Consider the following 27,660-nt stretch of genomic DNA (forward strand, 5'->3'; position numbering starts at 1 on the left):
GCTGCCAAACCCTGACCCAAACCACAGCATTTTGGAGAGGGCTGGCAACCTTGGCACCCGGGAATTTGGGATTTCCCGTGCCTTCAGCCCTGCTCTGGGCACGAAACCTGATGCAGGGGTTTTGGGGGTCCCTGGTGGGCTGCATTTTGGGGGGCGGTTGCCATTTCTGGGCTGGGCACGTGGTGCAGGAAGGGTTTCTGTTGGAGCAAATGCCACTGCTGTCCCTCGGCACCAGGTGCCCGGCCCAGGCAGGAGGGGGCTCGAGAGGCTTCGCGGTGTTTGCCTTGTGGTTACAGTATTGGGAAAGGCAAATAAGCCCTTTATCTGCAAATAACTCAGGGGAAGCAGACCGGGCGGGCACAGCTGGTGACTTGCTGAAAACGGACTCTGCAATCAGTAGGATTGTAAAGTAGGTATGTTTATTCAGCGCTGGGCGGCACGGGGGGTAGTCCCACCAAAGTCGTGCGCACCCTAATGTGGCAACTTGCTTTGGTTATATGCAGTAAGGAGTTACCTATGCATGAAGTTTCCCAATACGCCTATACATATGCATAACCTAGCTCCGCTTAGTATTAAAATTAGCTCCAAGAAGTCATTTCCATAAACTCCTCCCATCCATGCTTGCGCAGTGCCTTCTGGTGGTGGGCGCTGAGGGTCGTGAGGATGAAGTAAGATGTCTTCATCAGAGTTGAACTTTTCACCTCGTCTCCTTGCGCGTGCTCTCTGAGCCCTTGGTCACAATCTGAGATGTAAGGTTGGTTTGATCTGGTTCTCGGTGTCCCAGGGGCTCCTGTTATCTGGAGGCCTAAGTCCAGCACAGGCACAGTACATCGCAAATGTAGCACATATTAAGCAATGACTGTTGCCTACATATTCATTCTTAATCAATCGCTCTCTAATTTCTAACCCCATGTCTCACCGGGATGAAATCCTCCTCCTCTGGGTGCATTTGTGCTCTGTGTTTCTCCACCTCCACAGTGTTTATCCTCCTCTCACACCCGGAGCACGCCTTGTGCCAGGGCTGGCATGGGCGTCCCAGGATGGTCGGCGCGGTACCAGGTCACTGAGGATACTAACACGACTGTATAGATGGTTTTTATTTCTGATTTGCAGTGACATCACCCTGTGCTCAGCCATTCTTCTGCTGAAAAACACTGAACGCGTTGGTAGGAGCGAAATATGCGCACCATTGTTCGGGGGTACACTACGGAGCCGCTGCAGACCCAGCCCTGCTGGGCTGACGGGTACATTTAACCATCTTTACCCCTGCACTGCGTAAATGCAAACCCCAAACAGGAGCTGTGCATTATTAGCAAGTCTCTTTTAACTTGCATTATTTTGTCTGCGTTAAAAGACTCTCATTTGGGGGGCACGGGCAGTTATCTGCCATTCTGTAGCTGCAGTTATGCTACGTGGGGGCACTCTGAGTTTCAGAGCAGCATGGGGAGCCTTTCCCTGAAAACACACACACAGAGCTGCACATATGCACATGTAGATGTGTGTTTTGGCTAGGATGAAGTCATTCCCTCCAGCTGAGCCCCACCACGGTCCCTGCTGATGCTGGGAGCTCCCAGCACAGGAGATCCTGCAGAGAAGTTTCAACCCCTCAACAGTGTGGTTGTGCCCACAAAACAAATAACAAAGACTCTTATCGTCTATGACGCCTCTTTATCTTTCTTCAGGGAAGTAATCATGAAGGATCACCAATAACTGAAGGACTGATAATTCTCCTATTTAAGTATCAGCAATGAAGGTCAAATCCGGGTTTTAATTGTGGCTAGGAAGCTGAGCACTGATAACGTGAGGTGCGGGCATGGCTGTCACTGTCTTGTGTGAAACTGCTTTACGAGATTCAGGGTGCCATATAAAGAAACAGCCTGCTTGCTCTGATGGCAGAAAACTACTCTTCAGAATAATTTAAAGCTCTCATTAAGAGCATAAGAAAAAAAATGTAGCCACGAATGGAAGCATTTGAAATATGAATTTTAATTTTAACAGTCTCTCTTGCTGCCTGTCCAAAGATCTACAGAGTTCTTGTAAGAAACGTTCCTGCTTGGCAGGCTTTAGAGAGGCATTTAACATAGGCATTGTCCTTGTTGTGGGAAAATGAAGTTTTTGTAGACTGGAGCTGCTGTTGTGCTGGGCTCTGGCCTCTCCTTGAACACAAAACACAAAGGAGCAGAAAAGAGCAGCAAAGATATGAAGAGCAGAAGCTGTGCCTCGTGTCGACTCTCAGGTGCAAATTCCCTGAGGGAACCACCCTTGTCAGATATTCCGAGATCTGGAAAAATGTGCCGGCATCTGGCTGCTTGGGACACTGCTTTAACTGGGCTCGGGATCACACCAGCGCTGCTAAGGACGTGTGAGAAACACTCTGCAGCCAAGAACACTGGCTCAGGCAAGGATCTCGGTGAAGTAGCATTTTTATTTGCGATCGCAATGGCGGGCGTCCTGCAAGCACGAGCGCCCAGTAAAAGTTTATCCTAACCTTACATTCCCTATGACCTGACACCTGATTTCTCCCCTGTTTCCTCATGGGCTGAGAACTACAGGTTCACAGCCTACTCGACGCACTTCTATACCATAGATGTACAATTTTGTTTGACCAACTGTTAATTTCTCCTTTTTTCCTTCTCTCATGAGTAGAGGGCCCATGATTTTGTTTTTACCGATTTTGCACTTCTCGTCCTGTTTTTCTTAGGGATCCTCCTAATTTTGGGACAGTGGGACCTTCCCCTTATCTGCTTACCATACTCCCCGCTGCTACGCTACTGTCCTGCCTGCACAATCATTTTTGAATATGCAAGGTTAGAGGAGGAATTTTCTACCGCAAAAACACGACTTTATTTCTCACAGCACCCACCCCCGGGCACCCCCAGCCCCCAGACGCCCAGCAGGGCTGGGGGTACCCTGGGCCGGAGCTGCCCCTTGCCATGAGCCCCTCTGCTGCTGCTGCTGCTGCTGCTGCTGCTGCCGCCCGCAGGTGCCCTTGCAGCCCTGGGGCTGCCCTGTACTCACAGCAGCATCCCCTCGTGCACGGCCCCGTCCGGGTGCAGCTTCTCGATGAAGGAGCCGTTCCCCAGCCAGTAGAGCAGCGTGAGGTCGGGGAGGCTGCTCACGGCCTCGCAGGAGATCTTCACACCGCAGCCTGCGCATGGGGGGAGATGGGCTGGGACCGGGGGGGTGGCAGCGATCCCGCTGTGCAGCCCCCCCTATTCCATCCCCGGGGGGCCCCGTGGGAACAGCCCCTACCTCACCCGCCCCCCAAAAGCCCCCGCAGAGCCTTCCTGGGCACCCAAGCCCCAGCTGCAGGGGTGCGGGAGCCAACCCCCCCTCCCCTCCCAAGGATGAGGGGCGCAGCCCCAGCTCAGCACGGGCTCCCCGCAGCCCCTGTCCCCAGGCAGTCCCCACGGGGGTCACTTACCCAGGCGGGGGTGCTCTGCCGGCATCCGCAGGGTGAGAAAAATCTCAAATAATTTTCTTCAGGCAGGATCTTCCGTGAAGCTATTTCATTCGCGACTGCAATGGCGGGCGTCCTGCCAATTAGGAGCGCATTTTAGTAAACACATCATAACCTTTTATTCCCTATTCCCCGACGCCTGATCACCTCCCCTGTTTCCTCATTGGCTGAGTACTACAGGTTCACAAGCTACTCGACGCCCCTCTATACCATGTATGTACAATTTTTCTTTTTTTCAACCCTTTAATTTCTCCATTCTTATGTTTTGAGAACTTGTGATCTTTGTTTTACTGTTCTCACACTGCGCATCCTGTTTTTCTCACGCTTCCACCTTCTTTTGGAAGAGTGAGGCCTTCTACTGTCCACTTATCTACTTAGCATTGCTCCTTATTATGACTACGCAAGTACCTTAGAATACAGAAAATTAGTTCTCTACTGCAAAAACACACCTGTGTTTCTCACAATTCTCCCCTTCTTCTTTTCTTACTCCTATTGTTGTTTTTGCACCTCTTCACATACCGCACTCTTGAGTTTTTCCAACTTGGCGAAGTCAGGAAGGGGACCAGTAAAACCGCTGTCTTGGACTTCCGGAGGGCTGACTTTAAACTGTTCAGGTCACTGGTTGGCAGAGTCCCTTGGGAGGAGGTTCTGAAGGGCAAAGGAGTCCAGGAAGGCTGGGCGCTCCTCAAGAAGGAAATCTTAACGCCTCAGGAGCGGTCTGTCCCCACATGCCCAAAGACGAGCCAACACGGAACTAGACCGGCCTGGCTGAGCAGAGAGTTGTGGCTCGAGCTTAGGAGAAAAAGGAGGGTTTATAATCTTTGGAAAAGAGGGCGGGCTACTCAGGAGGACTATAAGGATGTTGCGAGGCTGTGCAGGGGCAAAATTAGAAAGGCCAAAACTCATCTGGAGCTCAATCTGGCTACTGCCGTTAAAGATAACAAAAAACGTTTTTACAAATACATCAACGCAAAAAGGAGGACTAAGGAGAATCTCCATCCTTTACTGGATGCGGGGGGAAACGTAGTTACAAAAGATGAGGAAAAGGCTGAGGTGCTCAATGCTTTCTTTGCCTCAGTCTTTAGTGGCAAGACCGGTTGTTCTCTGGATACCTGGTACCCTGAGCTGGTGGAAGGGGATGGGGAGCAGGATGTGGCCCTCGCTATCCATGAAGAAATGGTTGGCGACCTGCTACGACACTTCGATGTACGCAAGTCGATGGGGACGGATGGGATCCACCCGAGGGTACTGAGCGAACTGGCGGAGGAGCTGGCCAAGCCGCTTTCAATTATTTATCGGCAGTCCTGGCTATCAGGGGAGATTCCAGTTGACTGGCGGCTAGCAAACGTGACGCCCATCTACAAGAAGGGCCGGAGGGTAGACCCGGGGAACTATAGGCCTGTTAGTTTGACCTCGGTGCCAGGGAAGCTCATGGAGCAGATTATCTTGAGTGTCATCACGCGGCACTTGCAGGGCAACCAGGCGATCAGGCCCAGTCAGCATGGGTTTATGAAAGGTAGGTCCTGCTTGACGAACCTGATCTCCTTCTATGACCAAGTGACGCGCTTGGTGGATGAGGGGAAGGCTGTGGATGTGGTCTACCTTGACTTCAGTAAGGCTTTTGACACCGTTTCCCACAACATTCTCCTCAAGAAACTGACTGCTCGTGGCTTGGACTGGCGTATGCTTTGTTGGGTTAAAAACTGGCTGGATGGCCGGGCCCAAAGAGTTGTGGTGAATGGAGCCAAATCCAGTTGGAGGCCGGTTACTAGTGGAGTCCCCCAGGGCTCAGTGCTGGGGCCGGTCCTCTTTAATATCTTTATCGATGACCTGGATGAGGGGATCGAGCGCACCCTCGGTAAGTTTGCAGATGACACCAAGTTAGGTGCGTGTGTCGATCTGCTCGAGGGAAAGAAGGCTCTGCAGGAAGATCTGGATAGGCTGGACCGATGGGCTGAGGTCAACTGCATGAAGTTCAACAAGGCCAAGTGCCGGGTCCTGCACCTGGGGCGCAACAACCCCAAGCAGCGCTACAGGCTGGGAGATGAGTGGCTGGAAAGCTGCCTGGCGGAGAAGGACCTGGGAGTACTGGTTGATAGTCGGCTGAATATGAGCCAGCAGTGTGCTCAGGTGGCCAAGAAGGCCAACAGCATCCTGGCTTGCCTAAGAAGCAGTGTGGCCAGCAGGTCTAAGGAGGTGATTGTCCCCCGTACTCGGCTCTGGTGAGGCCGCACCTCGAGTACTGTGTTCAGTTTTGGGCCCCTCGCTACAAGAAGGACATGGAGGTGCTCGAGAGAGTCCAGAGAAGGGCAACGAAGCTGGTGAGGGGTCTGGAGAACAAGTCTTACGAGGAGCGGCTGAGGGAGCTGGGGTTGTTTAGCCTGGAGAAGAGGAGGCTCAGGGGAGACCTCATCGCTCTCTATAGGTACCTTAAAGGAGGCTGTAGAGAGGTGGGGGTTGGTCTATTCTCCCATGTGCCTGGTGACAGGACGAGGGGGAATGGGCTAAAGTTGCGCCAGGGGAGGTTTAGGTTGGATATTAGGAAGAACTTCTTTACCGAAAGGGTTGTTAGGCATTGGAATGGGCTGCCCAGGGAGGTGGTTGAGTCGCCATCCCTGGAGGTCTTTAAAAGACGTTTAGATGTAGCCCTTAGTGATATGGTTTAGTGGAGGACTTGTTAGTGTTAGGGCAGAGGTTGGACTGGGTGATCTTGGAGGTCTCTTCCAACCTAGACGATTCTGTGATTCTGTGAAGGTGCAATATCCTTCTTCGGATGTCACGGGGGATGATAGGTATACAACGCCATTATTATTACAATACCAACAAATAGTTGTTTGAACCAATTCTATTCAGGTAACCACAAAGTTACTTTCTCCCAAATGTTTCTAAATCCCCAGGAATTGTCATCTTGAGCTACTCTATGTAGGATCTTGTGTTGTTTTTTTTTCCCAAATATTTTTGAGATCAGTCAAATTCATCCCATTTGATCTACATATATACAGCAACTAGTATTAATTACAATGCACGCTCCTCCTTATGAGGTTATTAATAAATCTAATACTATTTGATTCTAGAATACTCTTTTTGCAAACTTATCAAACTTATTTTCTAGTTCTTCAATTATGGCTGAGATAGTTACAATAGCATTTTCTAATTCACTCACCCTTAACCAAGGTAAAAACCACCTTGCAACGCTGTGAAATGCTAGAGAATTTTACTAAAGGATTATCTGGAGTCCGCTTAATTCTGCGTGGGGTCTCAAGGGGCTTTGGCTTTGTGGGTCTTCAATTATAGTTACATCTGGAATTATTGCCTCCAGGATGCAAGCTCCCTTCCATCCTAGGGGCAACACCTTCCTGGCTTTATTGCCACATAGCCAGTACCACCCCTTGCCATTCGGGACAGGCCATCTGGTTACAGGATTCTCATGTTGTATCTGGTGTGCATTATGTATATTAGCACTCCCGTGGCTACCATATTTGGTACAGTATGGATTATTCCCTACTTCATGGATATTTCCACACCCAGGGTCAGTACTATTGCCCCCTGAGTTTCAGTCATTGTTGCTTAAAAGGCACCTGTGATAACACAGTATATTGTAGCCAGGACTATGAGTAGCGAGCTCAACTTCAAAATCTATTCCTTCCCGGGACTGAGTACGATCTGTCATTTTTAGAAATCTAGAGATTCCAGACACAGTTGCTGCTGGAAATAGCAATCAGGGACAAGGCCTTTTCAGTCTTTCTAGGCATCTGGGTGAGAGAGGGAGTTAGGAGAATCTTATCAAGTAGAGATAGAGCGCTGACAGCATTAAACTAGGATGCTACTTAGTGTCTTTGCTAACTATGGTGAATTGTGCAAATTAACTAAAGCAAGAAGCCTTGGGCCACTTACCAAGGTCAGTCTCCTAATAAGAGAGTGAGCCTACCTTAAGAAACTGGTAGAAACTGGTCCTGCGGATGGACGAGAGCCAAGGAGCAACTGAGTCTGCGCAAAGACAAGAGGTCAACTAGCGGTGACGAGGAAGAGTCATCAACCTGTGAGAAACACTCTGCAGCCAATAACTTAGGCTCAGGTGAGGATCTCAGCGAAGTAGTAATTTATTTGTGATTGCAATGGCAGGCGCCCCACAAGCAGGAGAGCACACCTACTAGTTCCATAACACAGTTTATATACTTTCTTTCCTCGAGGACCGGGACCCTCCCCTGTTTCCCCATTGACTGGCTAATCCAGGTTCACAATCTATCCAGTGCTTCACAGACAATACATGGCTTTCAGTTGCCGGCCTGTTATAAGTCAAATTTCTTTTGACTTTTATACTCTTTGAGGTGGTAGTGTTTCTTACACAGTGATTTCCGCCTAATTGCGCTAAGGATTCTGGTTGTCTGCATTTTACAAGGTTGTCTGTTAAGTTTTCTTATCACTGCAAGCATACCTCAACACCACATTCCTTCCCTCTAAACAATGCAACTCTGCAAAAACAACATTTTTATTCCCACAAACCTTCATCCCCACGACCCCCGACGACCACCACCAGAATACACTGCGCAAGCGCGGATGGGAGGGGTTTAGGGAAATGACTCCTTGGAACTTATTTTAATACGAAGCAGGGACAGGTTATGAATATGTACAGGCGTATTGTGAAACTTCATGCATACGTAACTCTTTACTGCATATAACCAAGGCGAGCTGCCGCATCAGGTGCGCACGACTTTGGCGGGACTACCCCCCGTGCTGCCCAGCGCTGAATAAACATACCTACTTTAAAATCTTACCGATTGTGGAGTCCGTTTTCCGCAAGTCATGGATGCAAATCCAACAATTATTTTGAGATAGAACTCAAGAGATGTTCTGGATTAATTGGAAATGCTGATTTTTCCCTCCATCCTATCACTAATCCACTGAGAACAGGTTTTACTCTGATAAGCTTAAAATACATCATTTCTATGTATATATACACCCCTATAATAATTAAGAAATAATAATTAAGAAAAGCAATAAAAGTTACAAACCGATAAGGATTCTTCTGGTGGGGATTAAATACCCCCCTTTCTCCCACTTCCAGAGAGTGTTCCCTGGAAACACTCCAATTCTGTGGAATTCAGTCCCTTTTACTCATTAATTCATTAAGAATTCTTCTAAGGAGAAGTTAAAGGTTTACAATAGATAGTTTTAACAGTTTTAACCTTAAAAGTCTTTGTTAATCTAGTCTCTCTGGTATCAGGGTTAACTGATGCTTTTACCCAGGTAGAGTCCACCCTTTCTCAGCCATTCTTACTGTCGTCTCAGTAGTCAGGAGCACTTGGAACAGTCCGTCGTCCCACTAAGGCTGCAGTTTCAGTTCTCTCCATGTTCGCATCAGATCCCAATCGCCTGCTCGGAATGGATGGATCACCACTTCCAAAGGTGGGGTTTGAGCTAACAGTCCACAGGTCCTGAGGGATGACAAAGAGGACGACAGCCCGAGTATATAGTTCTTAAGAAAAGCATCTTTTGTTTCAGACTGAGGTAACTCATTCCCTTTGTCCATGTACAGCAATCCAAATAATATTTCATATGGCAAAACTCCCACATCTTTTCTCGCTGCACTTTGAATTCGGAGAAGTGCCAAAGGTAAGCACTTCGTTTGGGGAAGCCAAGTTTCCAGAACTTAGTCAATTGCTTCCTTACTGTCTGATCCTTTCCACCCTTCCAGAAGACGAAGGATGCCAAGGGGTGTGAAATTTCCACTTAATTCCTAGAGTCCACATTAGCAATATTTCTGACATAAAGTGATTTCCTCGATCAGAGTCAATATTTTCAACAATTCCATACCTGGGAGTTATTCGTTCTAGAATTACTTTAGTTACTATGTTTGCAGTAGCAGATACGGAAGGGAAAGCTTCCACCCACCCTGACAAATGACCTACCAAGACTAGTAAGTATTTAAATCTACCTACTCTAAAGAGTTCTGTAAATCTACCTGTACATTTTGGAAGCGTTGAATTCCTGGTTCTCGCCCCTCCTTTGGGCTGACTGCGGATAATTTTCCTGTTTACCTTTTGACATACTACACAACTCCTGCATACTTGTTCAGCCAGAGTATATATATATATTCCAACACATGCATATTTCCATAGCACAGCGTCACACGTTGCTTGAATTCCCCAATGACCCTCTTGATGTAAAACAGTTAATATTTGCCTCATTAGCACTTTATTCAGCATTTCTCTCCCATCAGGGAGTATCTGTTTTCCTTTGGACTTCGCGACACCTCATTCCTTAAAAACCTCACTCTCTTAAAACTTTTCAGTTCTTTTTAGTTTTGGGTAGGGCTAGCTCAACAGTTCCCTGAATCCTCTCTGGATTTATTCTTTGTTCCCCCTCAGACACTAGATGCCCTAAATACTTGACTTCTCTTTCTACGAATGTTAATTTATTTTCCAATACTTTCAAGCCCTGTTTTCCCAGAAAGTCAAATAGCTTGTTAGTGGCTTCCTTCACAGCTGTTTTCTCCTGTCCTGACAATAAAAGATCATCCGCATATTGTAACAGTAACACCTCCTTTGGAGGTTGGAGTTACTCCAAAATTTGTTCTAGAACTTGCCCAAATAAATTGGTGGCCCTGTAAACCCCTGAGGTAAAATTGTCCATCTGTATTGCTGCTTCCATCCCATTTCAGAGTCTTTCCACTCAAAGGCAAATATATCCTTGCTCTCAGGGCCTGAGAGCACCCCATTAATAACACTGTTATTCCAGCCTAACAATTTACTATTTGAATGCCCAATTTCATTATCAAATCCTTTCCCAACAAGTTAGTCCCCGCCTCGGGTGCATACAATAATTGCCCAGTGATCATTCTATCCCTAGTCTCAGCTTGGAGTCCCCCAAAAGTGGCACTGTTATCCCAGTCCCTTCTACCCCCATCCCATCTAGGGTTTCATTAGTTAATTTAAGCCCTGATACTTTACAGGCCAGTAATGACCTAGCTCCAACCCCCCACCCACCAGTGCCACTCAGAGCAGGGAAGAGGTGGAAGAGAGTGGATGGGGGAAGGTGCCCCTGGCTTATTTCTTTGTTTTTCACCGCTCCAGCCCATCAGCAATAGGTAATACTTTTTTTTTTTTTTGCAATGGTGGGCGCCCCCCAAGCAGGAGAGCACACCTACTAGTTCCATGCTCCGGTTGCCCTAGAACACCAGCAGAGACAGAAAAAAAAAGAAAAAATGTACATACATGGTATAGAGGAGTGTCGAGTAGGTTGTGAACCTGTAGTACTCAGCCAATGAGGAAACGGGAGGTGATCTGGTGTCGGGTAATAGGGAATAAAAGGTTATGATTTGTTTACTAAAATGCACTCCTGATTGATAGGACGCCCGCCGTTGCAATTGGGAATGAAATAGCTTCACGGAAGATCCTGTCTAGCTGCCTCAGTGCATTGGGTTCACATGGCACGGTTCTGGTAGCGGAGAGGGCTGCAGTGGCAGCCCCTATGAAAGAATCCAGCAGCTGCCCCATGTAGATAAGGGCCAGTTTCTGCCGGCTCCAAAGGGTCCCACCGCTGCCCAGAGCCAAGCCATGAGCAATGTAGTTTAAATCTCTATGAGAGCACATCCAAGAAAAGGAAAAAAAACTGCTGCACAACAGCAGCTGGGGGAGCGAGGAGTGAGAAACCTCCCTGCAGACACCAAGGTCAGTGCAGAGGAGGGGGAGTGCGGTGCAGAGGTGCTCCAGGTGCCGAAGCCCCCCCGCAGCCCACAGAGAAGCCCCTGGTGGGGAAGGCAGACCCCCCCCCCCGCAGCCCATGGTGTACTGCATCGGAGCAGATCTCCACGCTGCAGCCCATTCAGGAGCAGCCCAGGAAGGTCGGCACCCCACGAGAGAGAACCCACACCAGACCAGCTCCCAAAGAGCCCGTTTTTTGCTGCCCGTGGAGAAACCCACACAGGACCAGCTCAGGAAGGTCGGCACCTCACAATAGAGCAGGGGGGAGAGCGCCCGTGAAGGAGTGGGGGAGATGAAGCACCACAGACTGACAGCAGCCCCCACTCCCGGTCCCCCCCCCCCCCAGAATACAAATTAGGCATTAGAAACAGACTTGACTGTTCTGCTAGGCCCTCAATTAAAGACTACTTAAAACTCCTAACCTCTCTGCTGGTAAAGGGGCAGTGGCACCGGCCCTGCGTCGCCCTGAACGGCCCCGAGCCCCCACCGGGACCCCCCTGCCTCCGCTCCTGCCACTCTGCGCTCCCCGGCGCGACTTCTCCAGGCACAGCGTCAATTGCAGTCCCTGTCTCCCCTCCTGGAGCAGCTGCCGCTGCCTCCGGTGCAATATTGGGATTATAGGGAGCATAACTTGATTCCTCCCCCGAAAACGGAGCCTTAGTGTTTACATATAAATTTCAAGCCTGAATTTTCATCAGACCCGTATTTTGGCCAAAATACTGAAGTTCCATTTATTAACTTTTTAGGCCAGACGATTGCACAATATCAAACCATTTTTTAATTATATATTTTTTAATCTTTTTTCCCTAGTCTTTGGGTTGTTTTTCCAAATCCTTATCATTCTCTCCAAAGGGCTATCTTTAGGCACAATCCCGGGGTCTCCAACCCCACCCTGCTGACTCTTGGAACCCTTAATCCCCAACCTCTTCCTGACGTGCTGCTGTGGACTTTACCACCCACAGGGTACCATGCGCCTTCACCTAGGATTAGGACAGAGGTGGGGCGTACTGCTGAGCACCTCACTTCACTGTGCTCGGGGTACCGTACACCTAAGGGCCCAAACCCCCGAGACTCTCTTTCACTCCTCTCCTCTCTCTTTCTCTTCGTCCCTCTCCAGCCGAGGGGACTTCGTTCGTCCCCTCGCGAGACTACAGAACCTCGTGGATCGGGACTCCACACTCACTTTGCACTAAAAGTGCATCTCATTCACACTCCACACAAGAGTATCCCCGAACCCAACCTGAGGCAAGATACGGTAAAGTTTCCCTTACATCGGTCCGTGCATGGCTTCCCAGTCCGGGTTATCAGCAGTAATCCCTGTGCCTGTTCCCGATCCGGGCTGAACCATATCCGGGCTGTGTCTGTGTATGTCAGTGCCGGCCTCCCTTCTCCCCAGAGCTTTGCAGGGCCTGTCTTCAAATTAACAGTCTCAGTCCTTTGCCGGCTGTACCAAGACAACCCACCACCCCCGAAGGGACCGCTGAAATCAGTGGGGTGCACCTTCCTGTCTGTGGTGGCAAGAAATCTTCGGCAGGCGACAAGATCCTGGACAAGCCCCCAAATTGTGAGAAAAATCTCAAATAATTTTCATCAGACAGGATCTTCCGTGAAGCTATTTCATTCCCAATTGCAACGGCGGGCGTCCTATCAATCAGGAGTGCATTTTAGTAAACAAATCATAACCTTTTATTCCCTATTACCCGACACCAGATCACCTCCCGTTTCCTCATTGGCTGAGTATACAGGTTCACAACCTACTCGACACTCCTCTATACCATGTATGTACATTTTTTTCTTTTTTTTTCTGTCTCTGCTGGTGTTCTAGGGCAACCGGAGCATGGAACTAGTAGGTGTGCTCTCCTGCTTGGGGGGCGCCCACCATTGCAAAAAAAAAAAAAAGTATTACCTATTGCTGATGGGCTGGAGCGGTGAAAAACAAAGAAATAAGCCAGGGGCACCTTCCCCCATCCACTCTCTTCCACCTCTTCCCTGCTCTGAGTGGCACTGGTGGGTGGGGGGTTGGAGCTAGGTCATTACTGGCCTGTAAAGTATCAGGGCTTAAATTAACTAATGAAACCCTAGATGGGATGGGGGTAGAAGGGACTGGGATAACAGTGCCACTTTTGGGGGACTCCAAGCTGAGACTAGGGATAGAATGATCACTGGGCAATTATTGTATGCACCCGAGGCGGGGACTAACTTGTTGGGAAAGGATTTGATAATGAAATTGGGCATTCAATAGTAAATTGTTAGGCTGGAATAACAGTGTTATTAATGGGGTGCTCTCAGGCCCTGAGAGCAAGGATATATTTGCCTTTGAGTGGAAAGACTCTGAAATGGGATGGAAGCAGCAATACAGATGGACAATTTTACCTCAGGGGTTTACAGGGCCACCAATTTATTTGGGCAAGTTCTAGAACAAATTTTGGAGTAACTCCAACCTCCAAAGGAGGTGTTACTGTTACAATATGCGGATGATCTTTTATTGTCAGGACAGGAGAAAACAGCTGTGAAGGAAGCCACTAACAAGCTATTTGACTTTCTGGGAAAACAGGGCTTGAAAGTATTGGAAAATAAATTAACATTCGTAGAAAGAGAAGTCAAGTATTTAGGGCATCTAGTGTCTGAGGGGGAACAAAGAATAAATCCAGAGAGGATTCAGGGAACTGTTGAGCTAGCCCTACCCAAAACTAAAAAGAACTGAAAAGTTTTAAGAGAGTGAGGTTTTTAAGGAATGAGGTGTCGCGAAGTCCAAAGGAAAACAGATACTCCCTGATGGGAGAGAAATGCTGAATAAAGTGCTAATGAGGCAAATATTAACTGTTTTACATCAAGAGGGTCATTGGGGAATTCAAGCAACGTGTGACGCTGTGCTATGGAAATATGCATGTGTTGGAATATATATATATACTCTGGCTGAACAAGTATGCAGGAGTTGTGTAGTATGTCAAAAGGTAAACAGGAAAATTATCCGCAGTCAGCCCAAAGGAGGGGCGAGAACCAGGAATTCAACGCTTCCAAAATGTACAGGTAGATTTTACAGAACTCTTTAGAGTAGGTAGATTTAAATACTTACTAGTCTTGGTAGGTCATTTGTCAGGGTGGGTGGAAGCTTTCCCTTCCGTATCTGCTACTGCAAACATAGTAACTAAAGTAATTCTAGAACGAATAACTCCCAGGTATGGAATTGTTGAAAATATTGACTCTGATCGAGGAAATCACTTTATGTCAGAAATATTGCTAATGTGGACTCTAGGAATTAAGTGGAAATTTCACACCCCTTGGCATCCTTCGTCTTCTGGAAGGGTGGAAAGGATCAGACAGTAAGGAAGCAATTGACTAAGTTCTGGAAACTTGGCTTCCCCAAACGAAGTGCTTACCTTTGGCACTTCTCCGAATTCAAAGTGCAGCGAGAAAAGATGTGGGAGTTTTGCCATATGAAATATTATTTGGATTGCTGTACATGGACAAAGGGAATGAGTTACCTCAGTCTGAAACAAAAGATGCTTTTCTTAAGAACTATATACTCGGGCTGTCGTCCTCTTTGTCATCCCTCAGGACCTGTGGACTGTTAGCTCAAACCCCACCTTTGGAAGTGGTGATCCATCCATTCCGAGCAGGCGATTGGGATCTGATGCGAACATGGAGAGAACTGAAACTGCAGCCTTAGTGGGACGACGGACTGTTCCAAGTGCTCCTGACTACTGAGACGACAGTAAGAATGGCTGAGAAAGGGTGGACTCTACCTGGGTAAAAGCATCAGTTAACCCTGATACCAGAGAGACTAGATTAACAAAGACTTTTAAGGTTAAAACTGTTAAAACTATCTATTGTAAACCTTTAACTTCTCCTTAGAAGAATTCTTAATGAATTAATGAGTAAAAGGGACTGAATTCCACAGAATTGGAGTGTTTCCAGGGAACACTCTCTGGAAGTGGGAGAAAGGGGGGTATTTAATCCCCACCAGAAGAATCCTTATCGGTTTGTAACTTTTATTGCTTTTCTTAATTATTATTTCTTAATTATTATAGGGGTGTATATATACATAGAAATGATGTATTTTAAGCTTATCAGAGTAAAACCTGTTCTCAGTGGATTAGTGATAGGATGGAGGGAAAAATCAGCATTTCCAATTAATCCAGAACATCTCTTGAGTTCTATCTCAAAATAATTGTTGGATTTGCATCCATGACTTGCGGAAAACGGACTCCACAATCGGTAAGATTTTAAAGTAGGTATGTTTATTCAGCGCTGGGCAGCACGGGGGGTAGTCCCGCCAAAGTCGTGCGCACCTGATGCGGCAGCTCGCCTTGGTTATATGCAGTAAAGAGTTACGTATGCATGAAGTTTCACAATACGCCTGTACATATTCATAACCTGTCCCTGCTTCGTATTAAAATAAGTTCCAAGGAGTCATTTCCCTAAACCCCTCCCATCCGCGCTTGCGCAGTGTATTCTGGTGGTGGTCGTCGGGGGTCGTGGGGATGAAGGTTTGTGGGAATAAAAATGTTGTTTTTGCAGAGTTGCGTTGTTTAGAGGGAAGGAATGTGGTGTTGAGGTATGCTTGCAGTGATAAGAAAACTTAACAGACAACCTTGTAAAATGCAGACAACCAGAATCCTTAGCGCAATTAGGCGGAAATCACTGTGTAAGAAACACTACCACCTCAAAGAGTATAAAAGTCAAAAGAAATTTGACTTATAACAGGCCGGCAACTGAAAGCCATGTATTGTCTGTGAAGCACTGGATAGATTGTGAACCTGGATTAGCCAGTCAATGGGGAAACAGGGGAGGGTCCCGGTCCTCGAGGAAAGAAAGTATATAAACTGTGTTATGGAACTAGTAGGTGTGCTCTCCTGCTTGTGGGGCGCCTGCCATTGCAATCACAAATAAATTACTACTTCGCTGAGATCCTCACCTGAGCCTAAGTTATTGGCTGCAGAGTGTTTCTCACAGGTTGATGACTCTTCCTCGTCACCGCTAGTTGACCTCTTGTCTTTGCGCAGACTCAGTTGCTCCTTGGCTCTCGTCCATCCGCAGGACCAGTTTCTACCAGTTTCTTAAGGTAGGCTCACTCTCTTATTAGGAGACTGACCTTGGTAAGTGGCCCAAGGCTTCTTGCTTTAGTTAATTTGCACAATTCACCATAGTTAGCAAAGACACTAAGTAGCATCCTAGTTTAATGCTGTCAGCGCTCTATCTCTACTTGATAAGATTCTCCTAACTCCCTCTCTCACCCAGATGCCTAGAAAGACTGAAAAGGCCTTGTCCCTGATTGCTATTTCCAGCAGCAACTGTGTCTGGAATCTCTAGATTTCTAAAAATGACAGATCGTACTCAGTCCCGGGAAGGAATAGATTTTGAAGTTGAGCTCGCTACTCATAGTCCTGGCTACAATATACTGTGTTATCACAGGTGCCTTTTAAGCAACAATGACTGAAACTCAGGGGGCAATAGTACTGACCCTGGGTGTGGAAATATCCATGAAGTAGGGAATAATCCATACTGTACCAAATATGGTAGCCACGGGAGTGCTAATATACATAATGCACACCAGATACAACATGAGAATCCTGTAACCAGATGGCCTGTCCCGAATGGCAAGGGGTGGTACTGGCTATGTGGCAATAAAGCCAGGAAGGTGTTGCCCCTAGGATGGAAGGGAGCTTGCATCCTGGAGGCAATAATTCCAGATGTAACTATAATTGAAGACCCACAAAGCCAAAGCCCCTTGAGACCCCACGCAGAATTAAGCGGACTCCAGATAATCCTTTAGTAAAATTCTCTAGCATTTCACAGCGTTGCAAGGTGGTTTTTACCTTGGTTAAGGGTGAGTGAATTAGAAAATGCTATTGTAACTATCTCAGCCATAATTGAAGAACTAGAAAATAAGTTTGATAAGTTTGCAAAAAGAGTATTCTAGAATCAAATAGTATTAGATTTATTAATAACCTCATAAGGAGGAGCGTGCATTGTAATTAATACTAGTTGCTGTATATATGTAGATCAAATGGGATGAATTTGACTGATCTCAAAAATATTTGGGAAAAAAAAACAACACAAGATCCTACATAGAGTAGCTCAAGATGACAATTCCTGGGGATTTAGAAACATTTGGGAGAAAGTAACTTTGTGGTTACCTGAATAGAATTGGTTCAAACAACTATTTGTTGGTATTGTAATAATAATGGCGTTGTATACCTATCATCCCCCGTGACATCCGAAGAAGGATATTGCACCTTCACAGAATCACAGAATCGTCTAGGTTGGAAGAGACCTCCAAGATCACCCAGTCCAACCTCTGCCCTAACACTAACAAGTCCTCCACTAAACCATATCACTAAGGGCTACATCTAAACGTCTTTTAAAGACCTCCAGGGATGGCGACTCAACCACCTCCCTGGGCAGCCCATTCCAATGCCTAACAACCCTTTCGGTAAAGAAGTTCTTCCTAATATCCAACCTAAACCTCCCCTGGCGCAACTTTAGCCCATTCCCCCTCGTCCTGTCACCAGGCACATGGGAGAATAGACCAACCCCCACCTCTCTACAGCCTCCTTTAAGGTACCTATAGAGAGCGATGAGGTCTCCCCTGAGCCTCCTCTTCTCCAGGCTAAACAACCCCAGCTCCCTCAGCCGCTCCTCGTAAGACTTGTTCTCCAGACCCCTCACCAGCTTCGTTGCCCTTCTCTGGACTCTCTCGAGCACCTCCATGTCCTTCTTGTAGCGAGGGGCCCAAAACTGAACACAGTACTCGAGGTGCGGCCTCACCAGAGCCGAGTACAGGGGGACAATCACCTCCTTAGACCTGCTGGCCACACTGCTTCTTAGGCAAGCCAGGATGCTGTTGGCCTTCTTGGCCACCTGAGCACACTGCTGGCTCATATTCAGCCGACTATCAACCAGTACTCCCAGGTCCTTCTCCGCCAGGCAGCTTTCCAGCCACTCATCTCCCAGCCTGTAGCGCTGCTTGGGGTTGTTGCGCCCCAGGTGCAGGACCCGGCACTTGGCCTTGTTGAACTTCATGCAGTTGACCTCAGCCCATCGGTCCAGCCTATCCAGATCTTCCTGCAGAGCCTTCTTTCCCTCGAGCAGATCGACACACGCACCTAACTTGGTGTCATCTGCAAACTTACCGAGGGTGCGCTCGATCCCCTCATCCAGGTCATCGATAAAGATATTAAAGAGGACCGGCCCCAGCACTGAGCCCTGGGGGACTCCACTAGTAACCGGCCTCCAACTGGATTTGGCTCCATTCACCACAACTCTTTGGGCCCGGCCATCCAGCCAGTTTTTAACCCAACAAAGCATACGCCAGTCCAAGCCACGAGCAGCCAGTTTCTTGAGGAGAATGTTGTGGGAAACGGTGTCAAAAGCCTTACTGAAGTCAAGGTAGACCACATCCACAGCCTTCCCCTCATCCACCAAGCGCGTCACTTGGTCATAGAAGGAGATCAGGTTCGTCAAGCAGGACCTACCTTTCATAAACCCATGCTGACTGGGCCTGATCGCCTGGTTGCCCTGCAAGTGCCGCGTGATGACACTCAAGATAATCTGCTCCATGAGCTTCCCTGGCACCGAGGTCAAACTAACAGGCCTATAGTTCCCCGGGTCTACCCTCCGGCCCTTCTTGTAGATGGGCGTCACGTTTGCTAGCCGCCAGTCAACTGGAATCTCCCCTGATAGCCAGGACTGCCGATAAATAATTGAAAGCGGCTTGGCCAGCTCCTCCGCCAGTTCGCTCAGTACCCTCGGGTGGATCCCATCCGTCCCCATCGACTTGCGTACATCGAAGTGTCGTAGCAGGTCGCCAACCATTTCTTCATGGATAGCGAGGGCCACATCCTGCTCCCCATCCCCTTCCACCAGCTCAGGGTACCAGGTATCCAGAGAACAACCGGTCTTGCCACTAAAGACTGAGGCAAAGAAAGCATTGAGCACCTCAGCCTTTTCCTCATCTTTTGTAACTACGTTTCCCCCCGCATCCAGTAAAGGATGGAGATTCTCCTTAGTCCTCCTTTTTGCATTGATGTATTTGTAAAAACGTTTTTTGTTATCTTTAACGGCAGTAGCCAGATTGAGCTCCAGATGAGTTTTGGCCTTTCTAATTTTGCCCCTGCACAGCCTCGCAACATCCTTATAGTCCTCCTGAGTAGCCCGCCCTCTTTTCCAAAGATTATAAACCCTCCTTTTTCTCCTAAGCTCGAGCCACAACTCTCTGCTCAGCCAGGCCGGTCTAGTTCCGTGTTGGCTCGTCTTTGGGCACGTGGGGACAGACCGCTCCTGAGGCGTTAAGATTTCCTTCTTGAGGAGCGCCCAGCCTTCCTGGACTCCTTTGCCCTTCAGAACCTCCTCCCAAGGGACTCTGCCAACCAGTGACCTGAACAGTTTAAAGTCAGCCCTCCGGAAGTCCAAGACAGCAGTTTTACTGGTCCCCTTCCTGACTTCGCCAAGTTGGAAAAACTCAAGAGTGCGGTATGTGAAGAGGTGCAAAAACAACAATAGGAGTAAGAAAAGAAGAAGGGGAGAATTGTGAGAAACACAGGTGTGTTTTTGCAGTAGAGAACTAATTTTCTGTATTCTAAGGTACTTGCGTAGTCATAATAAGGAGCAATGCTAAGTAGATAAGTGGACAGTAGAAGGCCTCACTCTTCCAAAAGAAGGTGGAAGCGTGAGAAAAACAGGATGCGCAGTGTGAGAACAGTAAAACAAAGATCACAAGTTCTCAAAACATAAGAATGGAGAAATTAAAGGGTTGAAAAAAAGAAAAATTGTACATACATGGTATAGAGGGGCGTCGAGTAGCTTGTGAACCTGTAGTACTCAGCCAATGAGGAAACAGGGGAGGTGATCAGGCGTCGGGGAATAGGGAATAAAAGGTTATGATGTGTTTACTAAAATGCGCTCCTAATTGGCAGGACGCCCGCCATTGCAGTCGCGAATGAAATAGCTTCACGGAAGATCCTGCCTGAAGAAAATTATTTGAGATTTTTCTCACCCTGCGGATGCCGGCAGAGCACCCCCGCCTGGGTAAGTGACCCCCGTGGGGACTGCCTGGGGACAGGGGCTGCGGGGAGCCCGTGCTGAGCTGGGGCTGCGCCCCTCATCCTTGGGAGGGGAGGGGGGGTTGGCTCCCGCACCCCTGCAGCTGGGGCTTGGGTGCCCAGGAAGGCTCTGCGGGGGCTTTTGGGGGGCGGGTGAGGTAGGGGCTGTTCCCACGGGGCCCCCCGGGGATGGAATAGGGGGGGCTGCACAGCGGGATCGCTGCCACCCCCCCGGTCCCAGCCCATCTCCCCCCATGCGCAGGCTGCGGTGTGAAGATCTCCTGCGAGGCCGTGAGCAGCCTCCCCGACCTCACGCTGCTCTACTGGCTGGGGAACGGCTCCTTCATCGAGAAGCTGCACCCGGACGGGGCCGTGCACGAGGGGATGCTGCTGTGAGTACATGGGGGTCCCGGGGCTGCGGGGGCACCTGCGGGCAGCAGCGGGGGGCTCGTGGCAAGGGGCAGCTCCGGCCCTGCTGGGGGTCCGGGGGCTGGGGGTGCTCGGGGGTGGGTGCTGACGGGGCCCTTGCTGCTCGCCCCGCAGAGAGGAGCCGCGGGGCTCGGGGGTGGTCCTGCGCCGCGACCTGCTCTTCAGCTCCTTCAGCGCCCGGGACCTGCGCACCAACTTCACCTGCGTGGTGCTGAGCCCCGTCGGCCTTGACACCAGGGAGGTGCGATGGGGCCCCCCGGAGCCGGCCCCCACCGAGAGCAGGGGACCGGGCTGAGACCGGGCAGCAGCTCGTGACGGGTGAGAGCCCCACGGTGCGGGGCAAGGGCTGCCCCGACCGCATGGGAAGGGATGCTCCGTGGGACCGGCGTGGGGGGAAACCCTCCTGCCCCTGCCCGGAGCTGCCCCCAGCCCGGCCCTTGCCGGACCCTGGCTGGCCGCGGTGCGGTGGGCTCTCACCCTGCCCACCCCCAGCTCAGGAGGCTGCTGTGGGGGCTCTTTGCCCAGCCCCAGGGCTTCGGCCCTGCTCTGACGGACACAGCCCCGCTGCGGGGTTCCTGGTGCCCCTCGCCCCCCGGGACCTGCCCGCAGCAGGTTGTGCGGCAGCAGGGATTCATTAAAGTGCATTGAGGCTGCCTGGTGTCACCTGTGTGCTGGGGGTGCAGGGGACACCCGTGGGGCGAGGAGGAAGGCGAGGTGCCCACGGTGCCGGCAGAGCTGAGTGAGTGCCGTGCGCTGCTCCATGGGGCAGCCCCCGTCCGTCCCCTCTGCAGAGCCCGATCCTGGGCACTGGGGGCTGAGGCGGTCGGTGCCAGCCAAATCCCTGATCCTGAGCCACTGTGGAGGCTCCCCAGAGAGCGGAGGAGCCCCCAGTGCTCCCCATGCCCCCTCGCAGGACCCGGGGCAGCACTCTCTGGGATGCTCTGGATGCAGGAGGGTTGGCGAGGGAGCTGGAGAAGACCCTTCGCTGCCGCCCATGCAAAATGCCCCCAGTGTGGGGAGCCACAGGAACCCTGCTCGATGCCTCCATCCTACAGCAATGCTTTTATTTCTCTGGAAAAGCCAGGAAAAGGCTTCCTCCAGCCTCTGCTGGTGTTCTAGGGCCACCGGAGCATCCTGGGGCTGGTGGCACCGCTCCTGCTGGAGCAGAAAGCATCCGGAAGAGGAAAGCGTAATCCCACAGTTTCCATTAAATGTGTTTTCACGTTTCTGCCCCATTTTCCTTGTGGAGGTGCAGCACCAGCATAGTTGGGTTAGAGGCATCCCACGGCTGCCAGGGCTGTGGCTACCAAGAGGAGACCCCAGAGGTGTGGGGGTTCCCTGGGACTGCTCCTGCCTGGTGGGGGGGGACAGGGAGTTAATGACCGCCGGAGGGTGCACGCACGGCGCTGGCCGTGGGAAGGGGCTGGGGGCTCGCCTCTTACCTGCGCTGAAAACACACGGCTGCTCCTTGCACCTTTTCTCTGCCAAAGAGACCAACAAAATCTGTGCACCACCGCAGTCTGTGCCCCTCGCCCTGACCTGGCCATGCCACAGAGGGCCCCCACTGCAAACCCCAAGGGAGAGCAGTTGGGAGTGCGCAGGGATGCGCAGGGAAGACCTGGTCTGAAGGCGAGCTCCTCAAGCTCCCCGAGCTCCTGAAGCTCCTGACACGGAGCTGTTGCCTTCACCACAAGGCTCCCCTTCCCCTCACAGAGCCGGTGGCACGGGGCCCCCCGCTCTCCTGCGGCCAAGGCTGGAGGAGCGCGGGGAGCGCGGCGCCTGCCCACGGCTGTGCCCCAGCCCCAGCCTCCTGGTGGCACCCACCCTGCGGGCTGCCCTTACCCTTCACAAACTCGCAGTTGTAGGTGCTGCGCGCAGCCTGGGAGTGGAGATGGATGAAGTTTCCGTCTCTGTCACGGGTGAAGTTGGTGACCTTGAAGACCTCAAAGGGTGGGATGAGGACTTCATCTTCACCAGGGTAGAAGGAGAAGTTCTTGATGGGGACACTGTAGCAGGTATCCAAAAAGAAGAAGGTTTCCTGGCCAAAGGACTGAGCAACCTCCTTCTTGAGGGAGGCAGAGGTGAACTGGCCGAAGCGGACGGTCTGGTGGAGCTGGGCTGTGAAGCGGGTGCCTCTGATGCCGCGGTAGACGCGGTGGCAGTTCTGGCCCTGGGCATCCCGCAGGGTGTGCAGGGCCTTGGTCAGGAGGAAGTGCAGCGTCTTGAAGGGGAAGGATTGGAGGTAGTGCTCGCGGGAGCGCCCGCCCTCGCGCACGGCCACGTTGAACTGTCGGTACAGGTCCCCCTCGGCAGTGTACGCCAGCACAGCCACCGCCTGCTCCTGCCGCAGCACCAGCGGGTGGGTGGCACGGCCCCATCGATTCCGCCACTCCGTCACTGCACCTCTCCAGCCCTCCGCGTAGGCAGGGCTGGCGAACTCGGTACGGTTCAGCTCCTCCAGCTCCTTCTCCATCATGCGGCTGCAGCCCTGGTACTGGTCATCAAAGGAGCTGAGGACCAAGTCCATCGCCACCTCCTTGATGGCATCGAGGTCTCGCTTGCTGCCAGTGGCTGAGGTGCCGAACAGGCTGCTGGCCAGCAGCACCCAGCCCAGGGCGAGGTGCTCCATGTGCAGAAGGACCCCGGTGCCCGGCTGCAGACCCACAGGTCCCCCCGGCCCAGTCCCAGCAGCCCTGGAGCTGCAGCGAGTTGTTACCTCTGCTCTGCTCGGTGCGCAGGACACGTGGAGCTGCCTGCTGTGGCTTTTTATAGCAACCCCTGCCTGCTTCCCATGGGCTATTTATATGCTGGCCCCCCATGACCGCCCAGAATAGCTGCTGCTGCCCAGTTGTTGCAAGTATCTGCAGGGACACAGTCAGGAAATTCCCCTTCAGCAGTTTCCCCTTGCTTTAGCGTTAGTGCGGGTCCCAGTCCCACGGGTGTTTGTGGTGGTGTTGCCCTGATGGACAGCTAAACGCCACCACAACCGCTCTCACAAATGGCTTTGCCTTTTCCCAAGGCAGGAGCAATCCACCTGCCTTCCCCAGCCACTTCCCTCCATGCACGACGGGGACTTCCCACAGTGCGCAGGGGCTTTGAGCAGGACCTGGATGGCTGTCAGATCCTCTGGTATTAACTAGCCAAGTGGCTTCTGCTAAATTTGCATCCCAGTGTTTCCATGCCCCAGCACCCAGTGCCTGTAACACAGGCTTTTAACGGTCCCTTACACCTTCCAACCTCTCCAGGGGCTCGTGGGTGACAGGGGATGTAATACACCCAGTCAATGCCGTGCCTCTTGGTCTAGGGGGTTACAAGGCTATTTCAGAGGTGACTCCCATTGCAGGGCTCGATTCTCTCGGGTGTACCATGACGCCATAGACCTTGTCTTTCCAGGCCCCAGATGGTGTTTGGGGCAGTGGCATCGTTTACCAGGTATGTTTCCAGCCACCCAGTAGTTGCTGCTACCACGGTGAGTATGTAGTGCTTGCCTTGGAGGGTTGGTAGCAGTGGTCCAGTTGCCCAGGTGACTTTCTTGGAGGGATGCCTTCCCTTCACACCCAACAGGAGTTGCCTCCAAAGGCTTTGTCAGTGCACCCTTCCCAAGAGAGGGATCCCAGCTGCTTGGCTTCCCTGCCCTCTAACTCCAGGCTATTGGCACCATTATACCAGCATTGGAGAAGCCAGGAGACAATCACAGACTCACGGAATTGTAGGGGTTGGAGGTGACCTCAGGAGATCACCGGGTGCAACCCCCCTGCCAAAGCAGGTTCCCTAGAGCAGACTGCCCAGGTAGGCGTCCAGACGGGCCTTGAATATCTCCGGAGAAGGAGACTCCACAACCTCCCTGGGCAGCCTGTCCCAGTGCTCCGTCACCCCCACCGTGAAGAAGTTCTTTCTCATGTTGGTGTGGACCTTCCTGGGCTCCATTTTGTGGCCATTGCCCCTTGTCCTGTCCCCACAAACCACTGAAAGAGGTTGGCCAAATCCCTCTGTCTCCCACACTTCAGGTATTTATAAACATTGCTAAGATCCCCTCCCAGTCTTCTCTTCTCCAGGCTGAACAGACCCAGGTCTCTCAGCCTTTCCTCACAGGGGAGATGCTCCCGGCCCCGTATCATCTTTGTGGCCCTCCGCTGGACTCTTTCCAGGAGATCCCTGTCTTCTTTGTACTGCGGAGCTCAGAACTGGACACAGTACTCCAGGTGAGGCCTGACCAGGGCAGAGTAGAGGGGAGGATCACCGCCCTTGACCTACTGGCCCACTCAGACGCTCCCGAACCACCACTCCCTCATCAACCAGGGGGGAGATCTCCACTTCCCAGACTCTTTCTCCTCCCTCCAGGGTCCAGGAATCCCGTGGGAAGGTCTTTGAAGCAAAGACCGAAGCAAAGGCGGCATTCAGTATCTCCGCCTTCTTAGCGTTCCCCGTTACCAGGATACCCACCTCGTTCAACAGGGGACCCACATTATCTCTAGTCTTTATTTTACTGTTTACATACTTAAAAAAAAATCTTTTTATTATCCTTTATCTCTTTTGCAAGCTTCACCTCCAGGTGGGCTTTAGCCTTCCTCGTCGCGTCCCTGCAGGCCCTGACAACACTCCTATACTCCTCCCAAGAGGACAGGCCCTTTTTCCACACTTCATAGACCTTCCTCTTCCTTTTGATCTTGTTGATGAGCTCCTTGCTCATCCACGCAGGTTTCCTGCGCCCCCTTCCCTGATTTCCTACTCTCCGGGATACACCGATCCTGAGCTTGGAAGAAGTGCTGTTTAAATGTTGCCCAGCTCTCACAAGCACCCTTGCCTTCTAGCAAACTAGCCTATGAGATACCCCCAAGCAGGTCCCAGAAGAGATCAAAGTTGGCTCTCTGAAAATCCAGGGTAGCAATCCTGCTTTTAGCCTTCTTCCACCAAGTTCCATCTTGAACTCCACCATCTCATGGTCGCTGCATCCCAAGCTGCACCCAACAATGTGCTCGCCTGTACAATGGCTGAAATCCCTTCATACACCTTGCAGCTCGCCCAGGAATAGGGATCAGGTGATCCTGACTTGTTTATGATTTCTGTCTCTTCTTCCTCCTTTTTTTTTTTTTTTTTTTTTTTTCTTTGTGATGTCCCTGCTGTAGATTAGCCTGTCGCTTCTATTTCTGCTTCTCCCTACCGGAACCTCTTTGGAGGAGCTTTTTCCCTTACTAAAGGAGCTGACTTCCTCTTCGATTGTTTCATCTTGACTAAAGGGGTGACTGCTACCGTTGAGAGCTGGCCCTGTGGTTTAGCTACCATGTCTGTTATCGGGTCATCAGACCCAGAGCCCTCCTGCTCCCCTTGAGGGTGCTGGGCAGCACCAACCACCCTTTGGTAGGACAGGCCAGGCCCCAGCACACTGCAGCCAGCTGGAGGGAGTTCTCCAGCATTGCCGGGGCAGGGCAAACGTCTTCCAAAATTTCTTTCAGTTGTTTAGGATTTCACCCTTGTTCAGGGATGAAGTTCAAAACCATCGGAGGAGACAGCCGTGACAGGTACCTGCCCGTATCCTCCCACACACCCTGCCACCTGCCAACACACTGCCTAGGGGCAGATTCCTGAGTGGTATTCGTAACTGTTTGTTTAACCTTAGGAAAAAACAGAAACCTGCTCTGGACACCTGTTGTGGTTTAGCCCGGCTGGCAGTCAAACACCACACAGCCGTTCGCTCACCCTCCCCCCTCCCTCTCCGGGATGGGGGAGAGAAACGGGAAAGTGAAGCCTGTGAGTTGAGATAAAGACAGTTTATTAAGACGGAAAAGAATAACAACAATAATAATAATAATAATAGTATTAATAGTAATAATGTGTACGAAATAAGTGATGCACAATGCAATTGCTCACCACCCGTTGACCGATGCCCAGCCTATCCCCGAGCAGCCGGCCACCCCTCCACCCCGGCTAGCCACCCCTATATATTGTTCAGCATGACGTCAGATGGTATGGAATACCCCTTTGGCCAGTTTGGGTCAGCTGTCCTGGGTCTGTCCCCTCCCAGCTTCTGCTGCATCCCTAGCCTGCTCGCTAGCAGGACAGAGAGAGGCTGAAAAGTCCTTGGCTTGGTGTAAGCACTGCTCTACAACAATTAAAACATCAGCATGTTATCAGCGCTCTTCTCATCCTAATCCAAAACATAGCACCCTGCCAGCTACTAGGAGGAAAATTAACTCTGTCCTAACTGAAACCAGGACAGATATCCACCCCTTATTCCATACCATTTATGTCATGCTCAGGTTACACTCTTTCCAATACTTTCTAATTAATCACCATTTTCATCTATGATATATAGCAACCATGGTAGCGGTGACATACAGTGTTATATGATAATTAACATATTATAATTCAACTCATGGGCTATTCTCACCCAGTATTAGGTCCCCTTGAGGTACACACCGGACCTCCCCATTCTCTTGCATTACCCACCAAGTGCATCCACGTCCCCGAGCAAAAGCAATCCCACGAATGGGCTTGTCTTTTCCTGAGGCGGGAGTAGCCCAGACTGTCTTACCCAGCATGTTTCTTACGTGCACTACAGGAACTTTATCCCCTTCTACAGTGCGTAACAGGTTTGATTGGGCAGGTCCAGCTCGGTTGGCAGATCCTCTAGTATTGACTAACCAGGTGGCCTTTGCCAGATGTGTTTCCCAATTTTTGAATGTCCCAGCACCCATTGCTTTGTCAATGCTTGCATCTCTAGCAAGGGATCCCAACCGCTTGGCTTCCCTGCCCTCTAATTTCACACCATTGGCTCCAGTGTCCCAGCACCGGAGCAGCCAGGTGACAAGCTGTTCACCTATACAGCGACCAAAATCTTTTCGCACATCTCGTAGCTCACGCTGGTATAGGGTTCGGGTAGTTACTGTTGACTTACTGACATCCTCATCCTCATCTTCATCCTCCTGCACACTTGATGGCCCAGCCTCGTCTTCTCCAGACCCAGACTTAGCAGAAGACTTTCTGCGTTCTAAACGACCTGAGTCTCTATACCACTTTTTCACCT

General features: G+C 50.6%; 2 protein-coding genes and 2 long non-coding RNA genes across 6 annotated transcripts in view; 2 read left to right on the plus strand and 2 right to left on the minus strand.

The window, feature by feature from the left end:
- The window catches only part of LOC121059036 (erythroblast NAD(P)(+)--arginine ADP-ribosyltransferase-like), a 29,873-nt gene extending 5,425 nt beyond the window's left edge, over positions 1-24,448 (minus strand). Inside the window, exons 1-3 of one of the 2 annotated variants that reach the window (XM_040535455.1) lie at positions 22,479-23,735; positions 22,079-22,117; positions 21,684-21,990 (exon numbers count right to left, since the gene is read on the minus strand). In XM_040535455.1, coding sequence (XP_040391389.1) covers positions 21,908-21,990; positions 22,079-22,117; positions 22,479-23,265 — 909 coding nt within the window. In that variant the 5' untranslated portion in view covers positions 23,266-23,735 and the 3' untranslated portion in view covers positions 21,684-21,907. Of the gene's footprint in view, positions 1-21,683; positions 21,991-22,078; positions 22,118-22,478 lie in introns of those variants that run through there. The other variant, XM_040535541.1, reaches the window with a different exon arrangement.
- LOC121059625 lies at positions 534-19,884 on the minus strand. The gene is made up of 3 exons (XR_005814600.1): positions 19,874-19,884; positions 11,795-11,801; positions 534-719 (listed from the first exon to the last, which is right to left on the minus strand). It is a non-coding gene; the product is annotated as an uncharacterized LOC121059625 (long non-coding RNA).
- On the plus strand, positions 8,028-27,123 carry LOC121059642. The gene is made up of 3 exons (XR_005814603.1): positions 8,028-8,260; positions 8,307-8,308; positions 27,112-27,123. It is a non-coding gene; the product is annotated as an uncharacterized LOC121059642 (long non-coding RNA).
- LOC121059513 (interleukin-18-binding protein-like) lies at positions 20,030-21,289 on the plus strand. Of its 2 annotated transcripts, none has more exons than XM_040536420.1 (3): positions 20,030-20,193; positions 20,449-20,599; positions 20,751-21,289. In XM_040536420.1, the coding sequence occupies exons 1-3, from the start codon at positions 20,169-20,171 to the stop codon at positions 20,929-20,931; spliced, it is 357 nt and encodes a 118-aa protein (XP_040392354.1). In that variant the 5' UTR covers positions 20,030-20,168; the 3' UTR covers positions 20,932-21,289. The 2 variants fall into 2 exon arrangements, with proteins under 2 accessions (XP_040392354.1, XP_040392428.1); XM_040536494.1 differs by having other exon boundaries at positions 20,034-20,193; positions 20,470-20,599.
- Positions 27,124-27,660: the final 537 nt, after the last annotated feature.

This window comes from Cygnus olor, chromosome 1 (assembly GCF_009769625.2).
Source record: "Cygnus olor isolate bCygOlo1 chromosome 1, bCygOlo1.pri.v2, whole genome shotgun sequence".
NCBI lineage: Eukaryota > Metazoa > Chordata > Aves > Anseriformes > Anatidae > Cygnus > Cygnus olor.